General features: G+C 40.2%; 1 protein-coding gene across 1 annotated transcript; it reads left to right on the top strand.

Moving 5' to 3' along the window:
• Nucleotides 1-3,709: 3,709 nt before the first annotated feature.
• On the top strand, nt 3,710-10,384 carry LOC137273217 (E3 ubiquitin-protein ligase TRIM56-like). The gene is made up of 3 exons (XM_067805720.1): nt 3,710-3,773; nt 7,018-9,124; nt 9,886-10,384. Exons 2-3 carry the CDS (start codon nt 7,069-7,071, stop codon nt 10,200-10,202), a joined length of 2,373 nt encoding a protein of 790 aa, XP_067661821.1. The 5' UTR covers nt 3,710-3,773; nt 7,018-7,068; the 3' UTR covers nt 10,203-10,384.
• Nucleotides 10,385-18,067: the final 7,683 nt, after the last annotated feature.

The raw sequence follows: 18,067 nt of genomic DNA, 5'->3' as shown, positions 1-18,067 counted from the left end.
ACAGACCGCCAGGAGATAGTGGGTGTAATGTTGTTAAACAGCAAATGACAAAACACATAATGACATAGGAAATGTTTTGTTTTCTGAAGTGAGTGTTTGGAACTTCGCTTCGAATCGGCATATGCCTTCTAAACGTGTACTCTGCAGGGTGGTGTTTACGATGTAATTTTGTCATATCCATCAAGAAATATACTGAAGTGCCGCTGTCGGCCTTATTTTGGTGAGTGAGTTTGTTTTACGCCGCTTTTAGCAATATTCCAGCAATATCACGGCGAGAAACACCAGAAATGTGCTTAACACAATGTACCCATGTAGGGAATCGAACCCGGGCCGTCGGTGTAACGAGCGAACGTTTGCACTACTTGACTAACCCACCGCCCCGCCATAGTCCAGTCATGTGACGGGGTGTGTAAAGTATCGAGCCTGGACTATGCAGTCCAGGTATTACTATAGAGAGCAAAGCTCCTAGACTTTGGGGTAGAATGTAGAAAACAAAGAGAAAGGTAAGTCAACAGTCATCCCATTTAGCATTAAATTGTGTTCCCTTCTATGAAATATATAGTAGTGTTATGCTCATGCATACGTGTATGTGATGGTTAAAAATGAATGTAACTGTTATCAAACGGTGCAATAATTACGTTTGTTTGCAGATATCTTAACCGACACACAAAAAATAACCATTGGGGCGAGCGTCGCGGTTGGTCTGGGCATGCTCATCATAATTGCTGTCGTCGTCTGCGTCAGAAGGTGCGTACAGTTATTATCTAAGCGTCGCGTTTCTCTCGCTTACGTCATTTTTCCAAAGCAAAGGAGTTAACTGACTCCTGTTTCCACTGTAACACTCAGTTATCTCACTTGCCCCTGGACGATGTTTCCGTGGGTACATTTGTTACAACCGTGGGCTTGTATTTGTACAGGTTTAATGTTCATGCTTAAACAGAACTCTGGACCACTTGCACGTAGCCATCACATGCTACAACTATAAAATGTATTCCAGAAATCATGCACAATGCATGATAGTCTTCTGTATTGATTCAACTGATGGGCTATGACTGTTATATTATACCAACATATAGATGTATATAGCAAGTCAAAAATGACTTGTACCTGGTTGATTACCGTGTATTGTGATTTGGCGACAATACAAACAGCATTGATTGTCAAGTAATATTTTTGTGATTGTTGTTTTTTTTTAAATTATCTTTTTCTATAAATTATTTATCCCGTATATTCACGTTTTTGAATGAACAAACGATGTTAAGGGTGAAATATTCAGTTGAACCACCAACTTTAAACATGTTACCATATTCATCACGGTTCATTTATATGTGTGCCCAATCTTTCAGAGGCGTTTGTAAGACAAGGACAAAAGGAAAGGAACTGCAGACGCGAACTGAAGACTTTGATACCAGGACTTCGCCTCTTATAGTGTCTTCAGGGGCGTCCCCTGATACAAGTCACGTCGTTAATGTCGGTTGATGGGCTGAGCGACACTACCCAGGACAATAAGTTCCACTGATGCACAATCATAGTTGTAAGCAGTGACAGTATGAGGACGATGGCAGTTTGATTTCATAATCGTTATTCCTGACATACGTAGACGTCAACTTGCCCCAAAATAAAATACTTCAGAAGCAAGTTTTCAGTACTCATTATTCAAATTAATTCAATCACAATAATGCCAGCGTATATCATGGTTGTGTTAAAAATGATCTCGCTGACTTGGATGACATATGTTATTGGTTCCCTGTTGCGCAGATCGATGCTCATGCTGTTGATCACTGGATCGCTTAGTCCAGACTCGATCATTTACAGACCGCCGATATAGTTGGAATATTGCTTAGCGCGGCATAAAACTAAACTCACTCACTCAAAATGATGATCGGCAAACGTGGCATCGTCTCTGCAGGTTTCACTTCAATGGTTACGTCCGTCGAGTCCGTCGATTGCCATTCACACTTTACACCGACACGCCGTGCTATATCTGAAATACTGCTGAAAGCAGTTAAAAACTCATTCAGAGCCACTTTCCCGTCCTGGACTCGAACCCGCTCTGTCAGAATAACGCATCTATATGTAATCGTCATCGGAGAGAGTCAGCGATCTAACCCACTTAGTCACGGCAGGTTCCAGGCATCACACTAAGTATGGGTTAGAATCCCAAGTAGGGCTCAAAGGAAAACGTACTGGAATCTGCACTTTACCAAATACAACATATGCTGCATTGGACCACTTCATAAATTTAATTGTGCATTTACAGAATTGAATAGAGTGTACACGTATATTGTGCAATGGCTGGTATGTTATCGAAAATATATTTCTACTGAGAACATAAAGTAAATGATTTAACTTTTTCAAGTCTGAAGACTGACATGATAACTGTTCTTTAAGGGAACTGGCAATCACAGGTGTCGGTAACGTCATTAACTGTACACCCGGTGGTCTAAATCAGCTTCGTAGATGACATCAGATTGAGTGAGTGAGAGCTATATTGTGGTGGTCTGTAAATAATCGAGGCTGGACCAGAAAATCCAGTGATCAACAACATGAGCATCGATTTGCGCAATTGGGAACCGATGACATATGCCAACCAAATCAGCAAGCCTGACCACCCGATCCCGTTAGTCGCCTCTTACGACAAGCATAGTCGCCTTTTATGGCAAGCATGGGTTGCTGAAGGCCTATTCTACCCCGGGACCTTCACGGGTAAGATGACATCAGATGACATGCCCCAACAGACCAAAACTATGAATGCACGAAGCCTTTCAGAAAATGGTCGTATGTGACAAACGTTCTTTGGGATTACGCTTTAGGAAACTGGGACACAAAGTTTTTTCTTACCCTCATATAAAATAGTTTAATTTCATTGATCAGTGACGCTTTAACAAGGTCCCATGTCACCTCCTCCATCAGGGTGACGACTTGAAAAAATGTTACCTGCTGACACGTAAACCTCAACTCTCCGCCGAGAAGCTGTAGCGTCAACAATCTCATGACGTCATAAGTTTGCGTATGCAAATAAATCAAATGTGTGCTTTTATCACAGTTTAATAAACATTATACATTGTTACATGATTAAATGCCGAGGTAAATAACACAGAAAAATGGTCAAACGGGATCAGTCATCATACCATCCACCCACGTGCAAATCCGAAAAAGCCGATAATACTTGGATACTTTAAATTATTACGATCAGACAAGAACAAACGGGGATATTTTGAAAGAAGTAGAAGTGGGAAAAAGTATTTAAGTATCAAGCGATGCAAGCAATAGACACGATACAAAATACCAGTTTATACCTAATTGACACTGTCTTAAAATGTACATATAAAAGCACCATATGTTGCTAAAAGGTAATAAATTATATAAGTGAGCAGTAGCGACTGCATTAAAATACAGTGTTTGAAAAAATCACATTCAGTTTAAGTCACATTTTGAGTGAAATACGTAAAGGCATATTTTGATGCCAGTGATGGGCACACACTGTTTTGGGTTTTTTTTATTGTTTTGGACTGAAGAAAATCAAGGCTCACAAGAATCAAGAAAATCACAGCTGTCCAGTCCCCTTGTCGACCGCCACGGTCGGGGGAGCAGGTACTGACCACCTGTCGTAATTAGATTATTGACGCAGAACATCAATCGCTCTGGATCAGTGCCCCTTTAATCGCTCAATCACTGTTACATCAGAGTGAGCTTGCGCAAAGAAAGCAGGAAGAGACATTGTCACGTGACGAAGCACAACAACCACAAATGCCTCTGTACCCGTGATAAAGGTAAATTAACCAACATAAGCCTCAATGGGTTAGTTTAAACGTATGTATTTATGGGAACGTATGCATTTTAAACACGTATTGACTTTGACAGGCGTGACGCTTTTAATTTATCAAACACAGCGGTCTGTCATATTGTCGATCAAGCACATCGATGTCAACATGATACCAGAAACGCCAACTAAAGTACAATACACACCCAGCCATGTCCTACTTTCGTTATGACAAGTTCTCGTCTTTACGTCTCAGTCACCGTTAATTAATAACAGTTATTGTCAGAAAAGTACAAATACTATTTTGGGATTTCAATAGCAAGTCAACCTTAGCACGTCTGCATTTGCTGATAATCCGTCGCCAGATCCACGTTACCTGGACAGCCCGAGTTACCTCCCTTGAAGGGTTTCCCAATATGGTCTATTTACATTTGATAAAAATGTATATTTATATCATGTAAAATGTCTTACACTTGGTTGTTGTCACGCGAGATTCTAAAGGTGCCCATGGTAATCATGTAGGGAGAGTAATGTTATTTATTGCACTGTTGGTATTGTTCTATATAAGTATAAGCATAAGTTAAGTTAAGGTATCTGGCATCCTGAATTTAAGAATCTTTTAACCATATATTGTAACATTGATATTTATTCATTAAAGCATTCAAGGCTGCTGTTTTTAACTAGTCCAGCCATCAATGAAATAGTTATGTTGACTTTAGCACATTACATAAGTTATGATGATATGAACTTGAACTGAGTTTTCTTCCTCTAAAATAAGAGTGTTGAGTGAGTGAGTGAGTATAATTTTATGCTGCTTTGATCAATATTCCAGCAATGTCATGTCACATATTCTAGTCATGTGAGCAATTGAACCCAGGTCTTCAGCATGACTTGCAAACCCTTTAACCACTAGGCTACCCCACCATCAGTGAGATTTTCTATACACTGACGTTACCGTTTTGCCCCCGTGAGTAGTATCAGATGCAAAAATGGGGAGAATTTGGAATTTTTACCAACATTTATTTAAGATTTGTGAAGATCAACAGCCTCTAAAGAGAACTCTGCATAAACACCATTTCCCCACCAGTGTGTTATCATAAATGTGATGTACTAGTGACTGTCTCACATGCATCCTTTTTCATATCTGAAAATATAGTGTACAGTGTCAGGTACCATAGTTTGCTTGGCAGAGTTTTGTCACAGTATGGCCTGAGAATATTGCCAATGTAATATCTTAACTGACTAATTCACCAGAGTTGCATCCCATAGAGGCGGATTGTAGGTTTGACCCTAGATGACCCTGTTCATGTCTGTCAGCACAATAGCAACTAACTATACGTGTGGGTACTGACTGTACATGTAGGTACTGACTGTTCGTGTAGGTACTGACTGTTCGTGTAGGTACTGACTGTTCGTGTAGGGACTGTACATATAGGAATTGACTGTTCGTGTAGGTATTGACTGTACATGTAGGTACTGACTGTACATGTAGGTACTGACTGTACCTGTAGGTACTGACTGTACCTGCAGGTACTGACTGTACATGTATGCACTGATTGCCCATGTGGGTACTGAGAGTATGTGTGGGACCTTACTGTATGTACAGGACCTGACTGTATGTGTAGGGACTCTACATGTAGGTACTGACTGTACATGTAGGTACTGACTGTACCTGTAGGTACTGACTGTACATGTAGGTACTGACTGTACCTGCAGGTACTGACTGTACATGTATGCACTGATTGCCCATGTGGGTACTGAGAGTATGTGTGGGACCTTACTGTATGTACAGGACCTGACTGTATGTGTAGGGACTGTACATGTAGGTACTGACTGTACATGTAGGTACTGACTGTACCTGTAGGTACTGACTGTACATGTAGGTACTGACTGTACCTGTAAGTACTGACTGTACATGTAGGCACTGATTGCACATGTGGGTACTGAGAGTATGTGTGGGACCTGACTGTATGTGTAGGGACTGTACATGTAGGAATTGACTGTTCATGTAGGTACTGACTGAATGTGTAGGTACTGACTGTACATGTAGGTACTGACTGTATGTGTAGGTACTGACTGCACATGTAGGTACTGACTGTACATGTAGGTACTGACTGTATGTGTAGGTACTGACTGTACATGTAGGTACCGACTGTATGTGTAGGTACTGACTGTACATGTAGGTACCGACTGTATGTGTAGGTACTGACTGTACATGTAGGTACTGACTGTACGTGTAGGTACTGACTGTACGTGTAGGTACTGACTGTATGTGTAGGTACTGACTGTACATGTAGGTACTGACTGTATGTGTAGGTACTGACTGTACATGTAGGTACCGACTGTATGTGTAGGTACTGACTGTACATGTAGGTACCGACTGTATGTGTAGGTACTGACTGTACATGTAGGTACTGACTGTTCGTGTAGGTGCTGACTGTACATGTAGGTTCTGACTGTACCTGTAGGTACTGACTGTATGTGTAGGTACTAACTGTATGTGTAGGTACTGACTGTACATGTAGGTACTGACTGTACCTGCAAGTACTGACTGTACATGTAGGTACTGACTGTACGTGTAGGTACTGACTGTACATGTAGGTACTGACTGTATGTGTAGGTACTGACTGTACATGTAGGTACTGACTGTACCTGCAAGTACTGACTGTACATGTAGGTACTGACTGTACATGTAGGTACTGACTGTACCTGCAAGTACTGACTGTACATGTAGGTACTGACTGTACGTGTAGGTACTGACTGTACATGTAGGTTCTGACTGTACCTGTAGGTACTGACTGTATGTGTAGGTACTAACTGTATGTGTAGGTACTGACTGTACATGTAGGTACTGACTGTACGTGTAGGTACTGACTGTACGTGTAGGTACTGACTGTACATGTAGGTACTGACTGTACAGGTAGGTACTAACTGTATGTGTAGGTACTGACTGTATGTGTAGGTACTGACTCTACGTGATGGTACTGACTGTATGTGTAGGTACTGACTGTATGTGTAGGTACTGACTGTACATGTAGGTACTGACTGTACGTGTAGGTGCTGACTGTACATGTAGGTGCTGACTACAGGTAGGTACTGACTGTACATGTAAGTACTGACTGTACATGTAGGTACTGACTGTATGTGGAGGTACTGACTGTACGTGTAGGTACTGACTGTACATGTAGGTACTCACTGTACCTGCAGGTACAAAGGAAGATTTCGATTATGTGAAAGTGTGTGTTGTTTTTCAGATGTGTTCCCTATGAACCTATGAAGATACCATAGCAGCCTGAAAACAAAATATGGCACATGTATCAGTTTCACAAAGTCTACGAGAAGACTTCTTAACCTGCAAAATATGTTTGAATATTTACAACTTGCCAAAGATCTTATCTCCATGTCTCCACACTTGCTGCAAGGGGTGCATTGAGAAACTCATCCTTGGATCTCAGACTGATGTAATCCTCTGTCCTGAATGTCAAAGGCCTGTCAAAATCGCTGACAAAAACCCTGAGTCCCTCCAAGATAATTTCTATATAAATGGCCTAGTGGATGCATTTTCAATCAACAACTGCTCTGTGTGTAAACTAAGAGGATCCAACAACACAGCAAGTCACCAGTGCCTTGACTGTGGTGACAGCCTTTGCAATGTGTGCTCTGCTGGCCATCTTGCTTCTAGGACTACAGTGAATCACAGGGTTGTCCACATTACGGAAGTAGCAAGTGGGAAATATGATGATGAGATCATTAATAAGAAGCACTTATATTGTTTTGAGCACAAGGACAAGGAGTGTTCCATCTACTGCAAGTCATGCAGCAATCCTATCTGTGTCCAATGTGCACTTATTGGCCATAGAGATCATGAACTGTCCAGTGTGGAAGATGGTTCAGCTGATGCAGGAGAGGTTGCCCATTACATTCTATTAAAAGGTGAGGATCTTCTCCGGAATCTGGGTGATCTCTGGAAAAAGGTGCAAACAGATCAAGCAAAGATGCTTAAAAAACAACAAACTGCAGTCAGTGAGGTTGAAATCACAGCTGAAGAAATCATACAGAAAGTGATTGCACAGAAAGACAAGGTGGTGGCCCAACTGCACAAGGCTTATACTGACATGGGGAATGAGTATGCAGCTTTGAAAATGGAGGTGGACAATACTGGCAGATGGGCAAGGAAGATGGTTGATACAACAAAGGTTATTGTGAAACAGAGCAGTGGAGCTGAGCTGCTGCTTCTCACCGAGACCCTGAAGCAGGGGCTGTTGCAGATACAAGATGTCTGCATGACACTTCAACAGAAGACTAACCCACTTGAAGTGCAGATTTCTTGGAATGTAGATCCAAAGGTGCATGATGTTCTGAACGGGTCTGTCTTTGTTGTGAACGAAGGATTTCAAGAAAACACGCCTCCACCTAGCATGAGTAATTATCAGCAACCTCGTGCAATCACGAGTAGAGCAGTGTCATACACAAGTCTTCCATCAGATACTCCATGCAGTTCTCCTGAGTTAGTGATGAATGATCCATTGACAACTGCAAAGAAGTACATATCTGTCAGTTCATCACTCTTGTTCAAACCTTTGCAGTCACAGACAGTTGCATCAAGTTCTGATGAGCAGACTGCAAGACTGAAGAAGACTTTACAGCAGTACAAGATTCTGGATCCTCCAGCTGTGGAACCAGATCCAGTGGCGCCACATTCTGTTGAACTTCCTGAAGGTGCTGCTGTTTCTTCTTCGACTGCCATACAGTGTGTACCTCCACAGCCAAGGATACGCACATACAGTGATGTACTGAAGCAAGCATCAGCTGGTGTTGTTCCATTCAAACAGAAAAGCCATTCATCAAGCATCAGACTTCAGTGGATTTCAGACTTAAATGTTTCAGTGAAGAAGGATTCCTCAGAAACAGAAATTTCAGGTTTAGCTTTCTTTGGCCATGACAGGATTGTCCTAACTGACAAGGGCAACTGTAAAGTGAAATCGTTTTTGAAAGATGGTACCTGTGGGTTTGTGAAGGAGTTTTCTGAGAATGGTAAATCACCATCATCAATTGCATCTATCAAGGATGTCATTGCTTTTGTAATCCAGAATGCTCTGTATATTGTGACAAAGCAGTATGTCCCAATAGCAAAGGTAATGTTGTCCTCAGTAGACCAAGTGGAGGATAACGTGTCATATCCGGTATGTTTGTATGATGAAGAATCATTCCTTGTCAGCAATCTCCAGGGCAACAAGCAGTGGGTCATTAAAGTGAGTGGGGAGCACATCCATGAAGTCCAGTGTCCTGCCAAGTCGCCAGTCTTTTCTGTTGCCCGGGATTCCGGTATGAGGTACCTCTACAGTTCGTGGGGACAACCAGGTCAGAATTTGAAATTCTTTATCACATAGTGACTTATCTCATGCTGTATCATAGTGAGGGATCTGTATTGGGAGGAAAACCCCAAGTGATTGTAGGTAGATGAGATTCTTAAGAGGCATTTAAAAAGTGGTGAATATATATATTGGAGATGACATTCATTTCTTTTATTATTTGCTAGGTGTGCTGTTTTTTGTAATTGAAGTGTAATTGCCATTTACCAGGCTCAACATGACTGATAAGACACTGTGTACCACTGACTAGATGGGTATTTATGTTAATAAAGTTATCACATAACAAACTGACATACGTTTCATTAACTGTATAAGACCTCATGTTGCACAAAAGAGAAGATGTTGCCATCCATATACTCAACTTGATTGTAGATGTCCCATATTAACCACTTCAGTGAAACCCCTGAGCACGTGTTTGGTGCTGGCTAACACGGCTAACGGTTGGCAGGAGCCTGGATTCAAACATGATTGCAGGTTTTAGAGAAAATGAATCACACATCTTTGATGACTGAGACACCTCAGAGCCCTGTGTCTAAAATTTTCTATGAGACTATCATAAATTTATGTTGATTCCAAATATGCACTTAGGGCATACTCAGAATGATGTTTCTATGATAATTTAACCAAGAATGTCTTGTAGTGTTATTCAGAATGTGAATGAGGTGATAAATGTATTAAATGTCATTAAAAAAAATATGTATTGTTGCCCTGTGGGAAGCTTAATCAAACATTTTATTTCTATCCCTACAGGTTCAGTTGTTGTTGTTGAATCCAACTTCAAGCGTCTCCTGGTTCTCCGGCCCAACATCAGCGCTGCCCAGAAAGACGAGTGGTATCCAGGCTATGCTGCCTGTGATAATGCAGGGAAGTTCTACGTCTGTGACACAAACCAGGACCAGATCATTGTATTCAACAGATCTGGCAACCAGGTCATGACCTACTCAACTGCACCTGAAAACCTCTTGATGCCATTATGTCTCATCATTGACAAGAAAGACACCATGTTTGTTTCAGGAAAGAACAAGGTGTGTCAGTACAAGATTAAAAGACGGAAACCTTCTAAGTGAAGGATTTAGATCAGCTACCCAGGATTATCAATAATATTGTGTTAAATATATGACAAAGAACCTTGGAGCTTGACCAAGCTTGGAGGCTACTTTTTCAATATCTTGACCATATGTTATATTCAAAAGAGGTGACTAAATTATGTCAAAATCTTCAAAGACAATACAACCATTCAATCACAAAAGAATAACATAATATACACCTGGAAATTAATCAAGCAACACCCCAATTTTTTCTATTGGAGCAACTTTGAAGTGTTCTGACAATCAAAATATGCCGGGTTGATATAGTTTGACACTTTTTTATTCAACAGACGATCTCTGACAAACAACTTAAAGGGAAAAAGTATCAAGACTTTGCTTTATTGCAACGAAATCCAAATTCTTAAAACTGTCTTAAATTCATGAAAAAATGGACACAATTTACTATTCATCCACAGACGTTGTTGTCAGGTGTATTAACACAAATGTCACATGGAAAGAAAGAACAGTCATCTGAGAGTCTGCACACCGACTTTCATCAATATCTAGTGTGTCCTCCCTGCGCACGCACCACCGATTCCAGACGCCTCCTCATTCCTTGGATGAGTCTCCGGATCTGATTCTGGGGGATCCTGTTCCACTCCTCATGCAGGGCAGCCGTCAATTCGTTGAGATTATGGACTGGTGGGTCTCTCTGCCTCACACGACGGCCAATAAAGTCCCACAAATGTTCAATGGGGTTGAGGTCAGGGCTCATGGCAGGCCATGGAATTCTGTCAATTGCATTTTGCCGCAAAAAATCATTTACAGCATGCGCCCTGTGAGGTCTAGCATTGTCGTCCATAAATATGGGTCTCGTTGCCAGAGGATGGTTCTCAAAATGAGGTACCACAGCCCTGTCAAGAACCTCCTGTTGGTAACGAACACCGTTAAGGTTGCCACGGATGGTAATGATATCCAACTTGCAGTTCATGGAAATGCACCCCCATACCATAACGGAACCTCCCCCAAAGGCCACAGTCTCCTGGATGTTCCGTGGAGCCATTGCTGTGTTCCTCTGCCTCCAGACCCGAGTACGACCGTCCACCATGTGCAGCAAGAACCGGCTCTCATCTGAGAAATGGACCTTCCTCCAAGAGGCAATGTTCCAGTGCAAACGGTCATTACACCAGGCCAGTCGGGCTGCCTTATGGGCTGGAGACAGTCTGGGTCGCTTGATTGGCCTCCTTGCCCGGTATCCTGCAGCTTTCAGACGATTCCGAACAGTCCTGTTCGAGATGGGTCTCCCTGGAAGCCACTCCTGTCTCAACCGAGAGCTCGAGTCGAAGGACCTGCGCCGTACAAGTCTCAGTAAAGCTCTGTCCTCCCGGACTGTGGTCTTCCTGGGTCTTCCTGGTCTAGGCAGGTCTTTAACTTCATTAGTGGCCCGGTATTTTTTCAAAAGTTTTGAAATTATGGAATGATGTCGTCCGATTTGAGTCCCGATTTGTCTTAGAGACATACCAGCATTCCTCATGCCGATTATTTGCCAACGAGTGGCCTCTGATAATTTCCTACGTGCCATGACATTGAAATGAATGAAAAACCGAATGCAATCGACAACCTGCGCTTGTAAACACCCCAGGGAAAAAGTGCATTTTTCGAAAGTTGAGGTTAAAGCAATGCACGTGCGCTGTGCAAGCTTCACGCGCGTCATATCAACCCATGAAAAGCTCATGCTGTATGTCAATACATCAAAATTGAATAATCAATCATCAAAATTACTTCGTTAAACTTTGTTAAGTTTTTATGTGTCTTTGAATTTGGTGTTGCTTAATTAATTTCCATATGTATACATTGCTTAATCCATTTGTCACATGATCATAACGGGTCTGGGTAGTGAGATGGCTACCCGGGTCTAACTCACTACCCACCTGTCCTGGGTATCCAGGTTACCCAGCCCAGCCCAACAACCAACTATTTTATATTCTCAGAGTTGGACTGAGATGACCTGGTTTTCTTTCACATGTGCTATGTCTGAAAAAAACTTGGTCCCCATTGTTAAGTGATGACAATGGATTTTGAATGGATTGTAATCCAGTTATCAGTAGTTAACTGGAACACCTAAAGGTAAATAAAAAAGTGAAATGGTTCTTGGGCATCAGCACGACACCTTTGTTTGTGCCCGTAACACTTTTATTTTGCCATTTTGAAAAATATAAGTTTGACTTGGCCATGTCTCAATCATCCATTTGCCCACTATAAGATTGAAAGCGTGTGGCTGAATCTACAACTCGTTAACACATGCCAAACTTTCCATGCTGTTTTCCGAGAGAAAAAAAAGTATATATATGTTCCTCCCTCATCACCCTTTTTTCTATCAAAAATTAAAAAAAAAAAAAAATCCTACCACCCCTGTCACTTGAAAAAAATGTGCCCAAGAAACATTTAATTATTATTAGGCGGCCTAAGGTCTGTATGGTCTGTATTATACCTCATCTTGGCAGAGCATCACCAATAATATTAGTCACATTGTGAATGATGATATACGTTGCAGTATTTTGAAATTAACAAGTGACTCAGTGATCAGGGATCTACTGTTATCCAAGTTTGAATACATAGTTGTTGAAGCCTTGGACCTGACTGGAAGTCCAGGTGCTTTGGGTTTGGGGAATACTGTGATAATGTTATCCTTCAGGTTGAAGGAATTTTGTTGATTTGCATCTGCAGTATTTCATTTGTTAAGCAGAATGCCAAAATCGTTAAATATTTCTTGTTGAAACTTGGTGCAGAGATCAGCTCAGTGGTGAAGTGGTGCTTTTCAATGATTTGGGATATCAATACTACTCATTGTTGACTATATTTCCACTGAGCTGAAGGTATTCAGTGGCATTGACCCAGGAGTGTATTTATCCTGGAACACATAGAGAAAGTCATATAGTATCAGCAATGTTTAGAATCGGTCAAAGTGCACACCACACACAAGCTCCCAATACAGAAACCAATGATCATGATTTATTGCAATACAAGTTTGAATGCCCATGCACAGCTGAAGATATTTTGAGAATTGTTTCTATATTTTTTTCTGGTGGTATAAACCTCGATGTGCAAACTGTACGATCCCATGTAGTGTGATAAAGAAATAATAGTGAGTATGGTTTTACAACGCTGATAGCAACATTCCTGCAATATGAAATACACCAGAAATGGGCTCCACACATAACTTACCCATGTGGGGGATCAAACCCAGGTCTATGGTGTGACGAATGCTTTAACCACAAGGCTTCCCCACCACCCCAAGAATGATAATGAAATGATATAATACCCTGGGGGAATGAGAATGTTTCCAAATGGAAATACAGTTGAGTTTGGCCACATAATGTATAAGGTGTAAATCAAAGATAGAGTGGCTGCATAAATTACAAAGCTTTAAACTACTCAGTTTTTTCTGACCGTGACATTCTTCAGAATTAACAAACCTGATGAAAGTGTATCGTGTGTATGTCCTGTATCACCTTGAGATACAAACGTTATCTCCTCCATGTGATACAAGTCATCAAGTGGCAAATATTTATATATTTGTTTTGTGAATATATTCAGCTGTGTTTATCTATCTTATTATACTTTACAATGTTCAGGCCATGAGATTCACATTGTAAAGATGAGTGGACAAACATAAGCTGTCTTCCTGTTGTGTTTGTCATATATACTTAGTTATTATTAGCCATCAATTTATGGCTAACGGAAATATTTCTAAATTGTGCTTAGAAATTATTGGAAGGGTGTGGGGTGTCATTGATAAAAATCATCAAAACACACATGCACGTTCGCATGCACACGCGTGCACACACACACACACACACAGAGCTACATCGCTGAACTGGGGAATTTTACTTTGCGATGGAGATTAATTAACATCATCAATCATTGCTAGTTATTGTCATTATAAAATAGTTCCCTGTAAAATCATAAGTTCACAGTTCTGCTAAATTTAGGTGCTTTTTAGGGCAAAAGTTAAAAACAGGCATTAAGGGCCTTTTCGTGACTTAAAAAAAATTTATACCCTTCTAAGGGTAAATTGCCCAAATTTCAGGTCTTTTTATCCCATGCAAATCATTTTGTGTGTAAGTATTGCTGTTTGAATGAGACAAACATGTCAGCAGTGTTTTCCTTTTTCATCAGTTCAAATTTCTGATTTAGGGTACTTTTAAAGGCAGATTTTGTTGTTGAAACTGGAGGAAATGTGTCATTCATAAACCCTGATTATTTTTTTATATTTATTAGCTAAACTGTTTGCATAAGATTGGCTGCAGTATTTCTCCAGTGTGTGAACTTTATTCAAATGTTGATGTAAGTGTCATGTATTCAAACTGTACTGTGATGATGCCTAGTTGAAATCGTCCTTAGCAACCAGTCAGGTGAAAGAATGAATCGGGTGGTCAGACTCACTGACTCAATTTCATTGTACCCTAGCAGGGTGGATCATTTCTCATAATGTCAATCACTGGATTGCCTGGTCAAAAATTATTATATGCAGGTTACAATCATCCAGCAGGAATATTGCTGAATGTGGCATTAAACAAACAATCAAGTTGTCTATGTTGTGTATATCCACCGGAAGATTCACTGACTCAGATGTTTGACTGTTCCTGATTGTTTGACCTGCAAATTGAGGAACACTGTGGACTGTGCAGCCAGGGTTACAACAACTTAGTTTGCAAACCCAGTGCTTATCGTAAGTGTCAACTCATGGGATTGGTTATTCAGTGATCAACATCATGAGCATCAGACTACACAATTGAGGTACTATGGCCCCTGTTACCTCTTACGACAAGCATGAGTTGCTGAAGACCAATTCTTACCTAAGTCTTCAGGGATTAAATGATCGTGATGTCAGTAACTGATTGTCTGGTCCAATTTTGAATATTTACGTACCAGCCTCAAACTCCTAGATAACGTTTGAGAGCAGCACAAAACAAGCTAAGACTCGTCATGACAACCTTAGACATTGCATCAAGGTGATTTCATTTCATACTTTTTACAAGCAGTTTCCTAGATTACTGTTATATGTAAGGAAGGTATAATCATTTTTTGTCATTCCTAAAACATTTTTCGTTGTTGGTTTTAGTACATTTAGTATCTCTTTCTGTTCTTGTGTTTCATATTGTTAAAAGTGCTGTTTTCTCACACAAAGTATTGAAGAAGTATTTTTTTATTTTAGACTCTGATTTGTCACTTTGTTAATGTTATGCAATTATTTGTAAACAACAAAATGTTAAACAATTGAATTTATTCAATAAACGTGTTTGAATTACCTGTTCCTCTCTTCAAAGTGTGTTGTCAAATGGTTAAAGTCAGGGATCCATGACCTACATGGATTCAGGATGAATCCCATTTCTGGTGTCATGCCTTAATATTGCCAGAATATTTGCAAAAAGATTGGGTCAGAAACCTCCTCTGCAGTTGTGTGATCAGACTCTGAAGGTATTCCCATTGCATTTCCCAGTTAAGAATTAGTCCTGAGCAACCTCTTTATTATCAGATCTTTACTTTGGATACCTCTTTGTCTGACAACCAGACAACACATTCACACAACTTGGTGTCTGCTGAAGTTTCCAATCAGCCAATCGGCTTCCAAGTCTATGTAGAAGGGCGCAAAACTATCTGATAAATATTTCTCATTTCTGCAGTTCAAATACAACACATCAGGGGCAAGTGCACCGTATTTTGTGAGCAAATCTAGTTTTACTCCAGTTTTAGCAATATTTCAGTAAAATCACAGCAGGAAACACCAAACATGGGTTTCACACATAGTACTTGTGTGTCAGAATGAACAGGAGTCTACTGGTCAACCAGCAAACACTTTAACCACTAGGCTACCCCACCACCACCCCGAGTTCAACAGAAGGAATATTTGTGTTCCATGTAGGTTATCACTTGTACCAGTCAATATTTTAGAATCTGAGTGATCAAGAATGAAGCCCAACCATTTTAAAAATCCAAAGGAGTTGTCTTCAGATTTAAACAGAGAAGTGTTAAGTTGTTTAAGTGCTAGTATGTGGGCAAGGGCAAGTATGATCTTCAAGTACCGGAACAGGAAGGTTGGAGGTTTGATCCCCATTCTCTGGGAAAACACTTGATTCACCACCACAGTCATATTCTGGGTATTCTTGACGATGGTAGCATGTCATCTGCCCAGAGTTACAGAGGTCACCTTGGACCCTCAAGTATGGTTCAAGCTGGATACAGTGTTAGAAATAGATTCAAACTGTCACTGACTAGTGGGGCTAGTGACCCAAAAATGTCACCAAGGCCTTTCAGACACCTAACTGGCCCTAATAATTCATGATAATCTGTAGACAATAAAACAGGACATATCAGTATAGTTTGTTTCACAAACGAATTGTTTCAGACTATTAACTCTGTGCCTCTGACACTGGTTAGACACACTCTAAGAATATCCATACATTTTCAATTTATTATCTTCATATTATCTTAAAGACATCAGTCATCATCACTGGAAGGATCGTCCATATCATAATTGTCTGCATCTGAGATGCTGCCATCACTATCATAGCAGCTATCACAGTCAAATCTTGAGTTGTTTAGGTCTCTTCATACCCTGCCTCATGTACTCATCATCTTTGACTGTATTGAATATATTGAATGAGGGAGTTGAAGGTGACAAAGGTTTAAGTATGTAAGAGAAAGTGGTACTAGTGTAGTTGATTACTTCCTTGCATCTGTTATTTATATTTCTTTTGAGTTTGTAGAAATGCTAAATGTTGGTTATTGGTGAGGCACTCACCATTCCCCCCCTGGAGTTATATTGCAGGTTTCCTTTAAGCAGTTGTGTTAAGTCTACTGTAGATTGTGATGGCCATTATTCTAACTATTGATTTGTCTCAGATGAATTGAAGAGAGACTTAACTATTTTTACTGCATCATTGAGATAGATGCTACATATATATGATAATTCTGTATTAACTTTACTTGAAAATTCCCATGAAGAGGGGATAGCAGACTGTGTACAATGTCTTCCTTATTCAACTTTAAGTATGAGAAGACAAATGAAACATTTTGATCTTGACACTAGTAAACCGAAACTGTATAAAGATTGTAGACAAACAAGGACAGAAAACAGGAAAGCCCCAGTATAAGAACGATGTTAGACTATGTTGCAGTAAATATAATTGTAAAGGTTACTACAGGCTTGAGACATTTATAAGTATCTTGCAAATATGATATCCAGTTGTCAAGGCTTGACCGACTTGTAACTCCCTGAACAACCCGAAACTATTTTTGACAAATGCACATTTTCTGCAATGTCGCTCTACCAACATCGGCAATATACTGCAAACGGAATGGTCTTAGAATGCCCTTTACCATGTAACATATTGCTTACGATGTGAATTTTTCGGTTGTCCAGTCGGTCTGCCTCAAGGATGTGTTTTAAGTCCTCTGCTTTTCTCCTTTTTCATAAGCAAATTATATGTAGATATGCTGAAGTCAAATGTGACATCCAACTTTCTCCCGATGAAATTAAACTTTTCATGTTGTATCAAGTTCTATATTTGGTCTTCAAAATCAACTAGATATACTATCAGCTTATACAGATAAATGGCAGTTGAGTGTAAATCTATATAAAACAAGCACTGTTATTTTCCATAAAGGAAGAAATGTGTTGTTTGGGGGTTGTTTTTTGAAAGATAAATGTATGAATGTTGTGAATGATTAGAAAAACCTTGGCATATTTTCACATACACCGAATCTCGATAAGCCTGTAAATAACTTGGCAAGGAGAGCAATGTTGTACCTATGTTCAGTGTTACTATTTACTTCAAATTATTCGACTCTTACATACAACAGATTTTTATTGTATGGATCTGAAATACAGGGTTTTAAAG

This window comes from Haliotis asinina, chromosome 2 (genome assembly GCF_037392515.1).
Source record: "Haliotis asinina isolate JCU_RB_2024 chromosome 2, JCU_Hal_asi_v2, whole genome shotgun sequence".
NCBI lineage: Eukaryota > Metazoa > Mollusca > Gastropoda > Lepetellida > Haliotidae > Haliotis > Haliotis asinina.
This window is presented reverse-complemented; position numbering and strand designations above follow the sequence as displayed.

Coding starts and splice junctions, on each gene's coding strand:
- LOC137273217 (XM_067805720.1), top strand. CDS start 7,069: ATGGCACATGTATCAGTTTCACAAAGTCTACGAGAAGACTTCTTAACC. Junction 9,125..9,885: donor CAGTTCGTGGGGACAACCAG/GTCAGAATTTGA, acceptor CTATCCCTACAG/GTTCAGTTGTTGTTGTTGAA.